We start from the raw sequence: 7701 nt of genomic DNA on the forward strand, positions 1-7701 counted from the left end.
TTTGTGACAACATCTCCTACCCCTTTTATGTTGTATGAATGAAGCAGCAATTTTCCAGCCTTGTTGTATTCAGTTAAATAAAAACTGTTCCCAAAACGTGTGTTTGTGTATAATCCTAACCTACATGAACTCACTGCATAAGCACAGTTTGATTGTATAATGACCAGGCATTTGTGATTAAGTATTATTGAATGTATGGTCAGACAAAATCGTAAAATAAATTAAATAGCGATTATCTTTGCAAACTAGTCTGAGGTAATTTGTTTGAGAAAGCAACTGTGAAGTAGATAGCATATCAACAAGCATTGAGGATATCGCTGTAAGAGGATGAAGTAAGAGACTAGACCTTCTTATCAGACTGGATTTCACAGACTTTAGTTTGGAGCCTCACTCTTACCTAATGTAATTGTACTCCTAATTTGGTTGATATTGATGTCTATCTAGATCTCACTTCACTCAAAGCCATTTCTTGATATTCTTATATTTGCCATGGTTCTTTCAACACCTGATCTCTTCGTTTTGTTGTATTTTTTTAAATCTAAATTTGAAAGCAGAGACATGCCTGGACTCAGTTGTTGACGGGGGGAGGGGGGGGGGGGAGTATGATCGATAATCGCCCCCCCCCCCTGTAATGCCACCCCGGGCGGCTGCCCGTATCGCCCGTACCTAAAACCGCCACTGCCTGGACTACTTTAAAACTCTTAAGTATAGCTCTTAACGAAAGGTGTTACATAAAAGATGCTTTTGTTCACAGGATTATTAGTTTACCTATATAGTAAACAGAATGTCTCTTGTTAAACACATTTTAAGCCTAGGCTGACTGAGAGGGAAGATAGGGAAGAAAAATATTCAACCAATGCACAAAGGTAATTGACTGGAAGAAAACTGTGTTCCTATGGTATTTATCCCCCAAAAATGTGTCTGCTCTGCTGCCATTGTACTTAGATAACATTGTGCTTTTGCAATCTATTTCATCAACCTTGGAATGGATTTAAACATACAGTACATGGATCATAAAATAAAACTAATCATGTCAAAATTGTACGACACTAAACCCTGCAATAACAGTGGCAAATCTGCTTGACACTCAAGGGTGATTTAAAACTTTTTCCTGTATTAACATTAAACATTAAACTAGGACAGTGGCAGAAATGCTGGTGCAAATAGCTGTGTTACGTGAAATACTTTCTGGATGTAGACTATTTAAGTAAAGGGCCCCTATTTTACCACCAGGCGTTTGGCTGATTACAAGCCACTTATAAATATATCCATTTGTCAAATCACAAGTGGAAGTGTCCATCCTGATGTCTGACAGACAGTCCACGAGGGCGCACCAGAAAATAGGCGAAATAGGGGCCCTTTAACGTTACAGGGGCCACAGCAGTAGTAACCGACGAATGAATCCATGATACACACTCCACCAAACCACTGTACACATACACAACACCCACGAGCACGCACAACCTCCAAACAAACAAACAAAAAATATCAAAAGTACCTTCCAAAGAGAAATGACAGGGCAGTGAGCGTACTACTTGAGTTTTTATTTGGACTTGTTCTCAATTTGAGGCACTTCTTGAGGCACGATCTTCTCCCCGGTGAGGAGCTGCCAGATGCCCCCGCGGTAGTTCTCATTTCCCAGGGCATACAGGAACACGTTGAAGGTGGGCGCCGTCTTGGCCAGGATAGGAGCCATCTGTAGGAGCACAGGCACGCAAACACTTTCAAATACTTCCCATACATGAATGATTGAATGAATGGATGAATGAATGAACAGATATTCTATTTCGGATTTTGGTTGTCAAATAGGCTATGAGGCGAGGTTGACTATGAGCGCTTATGATATCACATTTCAGAGAACGACCAGGGAATAAATAGTATATGTACTGTTAAGTAAAGTGGTAACTGGCTATTAGATAATTATATACATCTAAAGAGGTGCATCGAGATATCTTTTGCCTGTCTTAACCAGATTCAGACATTCAATTCATCATTTTCCATCCAGAAGGGAGTTTACTTGAGTTTGATATTTCACTGTATGCGATTGGTATTATTTCAGTGTAGTATCTTACAAATTACATGGCCATCCATCAGCTATTAGTGTGTGAAATGCTCTGTGAGAAACTCTGTTTTGAGTGAACTGCGCCTCTGTATAAGCCAATCTAGTTTGACACTGCTCCCAGCTTATTTTTGACCAACCGGCGAATCTCTTCTCTGATTGTTTCAGGAAATCAATCTTATCCATCTTATCCAAAGTCGGTAGTGATAGGTCAAAGGTTAAAGGTTTCCTTACCATCCTCAGCTTTGGTGAGACCAGTGTGGCGTTCTCAATAGCAGCGTAGAAGGCCAGGATTCCATAGGGACCCCAGCAGAGCAGGAGAGTCTTCAGAGGGGTGCTGGCATTGAACTGCAGATCCATACATCAACCCATGGAGAGAAAGAGAGAGGGAGAAACAATTGTGAGAGATGGTGTGTGCAGATAATGGAGTGTGTGAGTGAGTATGTGGAAAATACTAAAGTATTGAATACAAAATAATAGGTGGGGGGTTGGGCATTAAGAGAGAGGAGATAAAGCATATGAGTGAGTGAGTGACCGAGCGAGTGAGAGAGAGAGAGTGGAAGAAAGAATATGAAAGGAAACACTGGGGGAGAGGAATAGGAACAGGAGAACAAAATGGTGCCCTTGTGACAATAAAGAAAAGATTACAGAATAAGACCCTGAAGGCTCATTTGCATGCATGGCTTCTGGTCACATGTCTAGGATAAAACTAGGGGAATTAACCCCCAAAAGAAACTAGCTATTGTGCAGAGAGAGGTCTAATCTCAATCTAGGTTCACTGTGAACAGGGCTCTAAGTCGTAGTGTATTTACACTGGTCATCTCCCATCACCTCCCCTTCATCACTGCTATGGAGTTTCATGTTTAACTCTGCTTTGTCCTGACATTACTGCAGCCGATACTCAACACCTACTTCATTCGATATGTTGTTGTGTCTTGGAGTTGGATGTAACCAACAACAACATCAGCAAGAGATTACGTAACTAACACACACACATTCCTCTCTTGAGGAATGTGTGTGTGTAGTGTAGCCTCTTTGCCTCTTTGTGCTTGGTTGTAAAATGTGCCGCTCAGATAGATGCGAGTAATGAGCTTATGCAACAACAAATACTCCAAAGGCCTGATCCAGGGCCTGAGGTTGCCCACGAGCAGGGCCCCCTATTCACACCCTGTCTACTTACATTGTCATTTTCACACACAACCCACTACTGGACACACACTGAGACACTAAAGCTGGTTTCCCCTGCAGCCATGACCTACATATATATATGCTGGATTGCCTCAGTTCATTCAGCTCCTCTACCAAGCAATGAAAACAAGATGTTCAGTCATGCTGAAAGATCTTCGTCTCTTGCTGGAGGGCAGAGTTAAGGGCTTAGGAGGCTCTGTCTCTCCTCCAGGTATTACTACTATGAGCTAGGACAAGAGGAGGACAGATGAGATAGGGCCCTACAGTTGGTTGTATGCAGTGAAGGTGGATATTGTGTATGGAGATGGTGGAGATGGTTGTGATGGATATGGTAGTGGTGGAGATGGTAGTAAGGGTTGTTGCGGTGGTGATGGAAGTGATAGTGGTCATGGTGGTGGTGGAGGTAGGGCTGTAGTTGCTCTTGGTGGTGGTGGTGTTAGTGTTGTGAGTTGTGGGGATGATAGTGGTCATGGTAGTGATGGTGGTGGAGATGGTGTGTGGTGATAGGGGGTGGTGATGGTGGTGGTGAGGCGGTCATGGTAGTGATGGTGGTGGAGATGGTGTGTGGTGATAGGGGGTGGTGATCGTGGTGGTGAGGCGGTCATGGTAGTTCTGGTGCACTGAAGTGGGTTCTCACCCTTGGGTTTCCGGTCTTCTTGAACTTCTGGTCAATGGACTGGTAGGAGGACATGACCACGAAGATCTGGACCACCATGTTGAAGATGGACATGGGGATCAGGTAGGAGACGTAGTTCCTACACAACAGGGACAATCACAATCATTGTTTTTCATGTCGCTCGCAAACAAAGGTAAGACGATACAATATCTAGTTTATTCCTCCCTGATGGGGAATGTGAGTGTCACAGCAGAAGAATAGGACTAGATTGAAGATTCAAGACTTTATTGCCAATTCAACAAGTTGATTGAATTTATGGTCTCTAGTGCCATCCCTTGTGCCAACGGAAATACTTTTGGATAAGCACTGCCTAACATTCCCCCGAAGCAGGAAGGAAGAATCCCCCTCCTGTTTTCATTCTCAAAGCTTCGTCCTTTGTTTGTGCTTGTTTTTGCCCTTCGGGCTAGGCTCAGGGTGGGGTCATAAACATGGCCTGTGAAGCACTTTGAGACTGTGTCTTACCGGTCTCCCTTGGTGTAGTCCAGGGTGCAACAGGTCCGGAGGGGTTCGTAGTCATACTCTCCCCAGCCGATCAGGGGCATGGCGGACCAGAAGGCGCTGAACAGCCAGATGAACACACTCAGAGTGATGGCACTGCTCCACTGCAGCTTGGTCCCTGGGGAACACAATGGAAGAACACGTTTATTAGGGAATCCTACATTAACAATACATTAATAAGATGAGGATGAAGAATGGCGCTTGTTAGTAAATATATAGAATAGTCGATGTGCCACTGGGAGCTAAAATAGCTATGCTATAAATGATAATAAACTGTGTAATTTGATTACTTTATAGGATTGGAACAACTAGCAGTGTTGGGATTTATATATTTAACCCTATATCTAACCCTATATATATATATATATATATATGTATATAACACATGAATAAAAAATATTGACTAGTAGTTTTGAATGTCCAACAATTTGATCTATTTTACAATTCTATGTTAATGCCAGGGACTACCATTGTAATTGGGTTGTGTTGTGGTCTTGTACAGCTGTACAATGACAATGACGTTTCTTGGACCTTAACTTCACTGTCCATCCCAGAGGGTTGGCCTTTAAATGCTATTGTTTTGATTGTAGTGTGTCTCCCTGGTTGGCCCCTTTCTTCCACTTGGTAGTTGATGGGGTGTTGGGCTCACAGTTGTTTCAATGTGCCTCCACATGTGGTTGTTAAATAGACCTATAGTAAAGCCCTTAGACTGCCTAAGCATTGGCTATAAATGGACTGGCAAACACAAATAGCCTTGTGTGTAGCTGATGTCTGGGAAATAATGATCTCCTATTGAGTTTAATCTTCACAAGAGGCTATGGCTAAGGGTGATGAATTGGGTCTGTCGGAGATGATTAATTGAGGCTTACTGGTGCAGTACTGGTGATATCTGTCCCATGCGATGGCAGCAACAAAATGGATGCTGGCAAGAGCTGCTGTGAAACCTTGGAAACCGTGGGTCTGGCAACCATCGGAGCCATACGGCCAGTACCTTCAGAAACACAGTACAAGTGGACATAGCTGTTAAACAATGGAAACAATTCAATAAATATGTCATACAGAGGGTTAATATAGGGAATTTTAATTGAATTGTTCTGCCTTTGACCCATGTGTTTATCAAATGATGGATAGTGTGGAAGCTGGTGAACCGTAGTGATTCTATAACTCTCATCATCTCTCCCCCTCCCCTCTGTACATCACCTGACAAGGATTTAGCAGCACAGGACAGAGCTCCCCAGAAAACAACAAACAAAACGTAGTAGCGTTGCTGGTGAATGGAGCGTAGTGGCGTTACTGATGAATGGCCTTTGTTGACTTTTAATCGACATATAACATCATCAACCCTATTGCATTGTGTGTTAAAGTCAGCAAGTGTTGACAAAGCAGCTGACGCATTGCTCTAACCACGGCGCCTTTCAGTGCCTACCCACATCCCTGTCTATAGCGATAGTAACAAGTCGAGTATTGAACAGAACGTTGACGTGACGTCACTCACCTCAGAAAGCTGGAGAAAGCCGCGACGGTGGCGTTCATGGAGATTCCAATATCAGCCATTGCCAAACTGAAAACGAGGAAATTGCTGGGGGTCCTCAGTTCTTTCACTTTGCAGAAAGCCACGATAGTAACGGCATTGAGGATGATTCCAAGGAGTCCTGGTCATAACAACATATACAGACGTTAGCCTCCAAATCATGAGCATCAATTCAAATTAACACACTCAGTGCGCCCGGCGATGCGCAATATAAGTATAGCCTACGTTTTGTTTAAAAAAACTGCCTAGGCTACGTAGCCATACATTTATCCATGGCATATGCACTGCTGCTGAGGTAATGACACATGCATTACACGTAAACATTGCCCTATCTGTGCTCCTATTCCTCTCGTCTTGTTAACCCAAGACCGACGGGCGCCGGGTCCGGTCATGGGTTAAACACATTATGAGGACAATAACAACAATACATCGCATTGTTTTGGGATGAAGTCATTCACAAACCCAAACCCGATGCTTACCCTCCACGAGCAGACATGATCCCAGGGAGAAAACATCGAAGTCCGAGAAGCCCTCCGGTAAAGGGTAAGCCGAGACCATCCTGACGGCGAAGTGTTACACTAACAGAGACCAGAGAGAGACCACTCGCTGCTTACTCTCCACTTGTTATGATGTGCCTTGATGTGCCTCAATATGCCTCAAGGAAACGGGGCTTTTAAAGGGGTATTTCACGTGAAAAGCATGCATGTAATTATGTAAAGCCCCCCTCTCCCCCTCCCCACCTTTCTGGACAAATCTGTAGAAGAATGCCTTAATGAACGTAGCAGCACAACCCACCACCCTAATGCGCGTTCGCCCGCCGCTGCAGATAAAAGCCCTCAATTAGTTACACAACAAGCCTTTGTGTGTGTGCGCGACCACCGCTGCCGTTCCTGATGTCTGATCCAATGTCTGAACCCACTCACATATTCACTTCTGTAACGACAACAGGTGTCCATGAGGATGATGATATATTATAATTATAGGCAAAACGGTCGTTACTGCAATGATGTAGGACTATATAGCCTAAGGACAACATTATGAGATTGTTGATTGATTGTTGATTGATTGATTGATTGATTGATTATTGATCAATCGAATAGGTCGTTAATGATTACATTTAAATAAATGAATTCATATATACGTTGTCATGTTCTTATTGTCATATAAAAAATGAAATAGGCTATACAACATTTAGGCTATCATTACATGAGCTCATCCCCTTATTTTGCATCGATTAGATGCTGATATTAAGAATTAAAATGTCAAGAATATTTGCATTACTATCTCTGACTTCCTGGAAGCAATTCTCGATATTGTTATTCCAAATAAAGGGTCAGAATCATGCATCAATAAATCAACGTATGTTTTGTTACACATGACATATTCGTGGAACACTGACAGCAATTTATATTTAATCTATATAATAGATTTGTGAGGTAGATTTAATCCAGTGGATGGACTATTAAAAGGAATTGCTCAACTTTGTGACGTCTATAATGCAAATCCCTAATCATTCTTTTGTTGCAGTTGCGACACCCCAATGCTTTTAATACCTCATAGCCTACTTGTGTTAGACAAGCCTGACATTGTTTCAGTGAGGTCTAGGTTTCCGGATTATAAAATTGGTGACCCTGGGGTGTTGAAAAGTGAAACGTTTAAAAATCATATGACATGGCAAATTATGAAAACATTTAGTATTTTCTTTATGTCATGACACACTTTGGAAAATCCATTTGCATTAAGGAATAA

At 42.5% G+C, this 7701-nt stretch overlaps 1 protein-coding gene across 1 annotated transcript; it reads right to left on the reverse strand.

Moving 5' to 3' along the window:
• Positions 1–1543: 1543 nt before the first annotated feature.
• Positions 1544–6510, reverse strand: rgra (retinal G protein coupled receptor a; the record flags this gene model as incomplete). Its single annotated transcript, XM_084471053.1, has 7 exons — positions 1544–1696; positions 2294–2407; positions 3885–4002; positions 4386–4539; positions 5291–5412; positions 5917–6073; positions 6432–6510. 7 exons carry the CDS (start codon positions 6508–6510, stop codon positions 1544–1546), a joined length of 897 nt encoding a protein of 298 aa, XP_084327179.1.
• Between the last annotated feature and the right edge of the window lie 1191 nt (positions 6511–7701).

The sequence above is a fragment of the Micromesistius poutassou genome (assembly GCF_964030765.1).
Source record: "Micromesistius poutassou genome assembly, chromosome: 7".
Classification (NCBI taxonomy): Eukaryota; Metazoa; Chordata; class Actinopteri; order Gadiformes; family Gadidae; genus Micromesistius; species Micromesistius poutassou.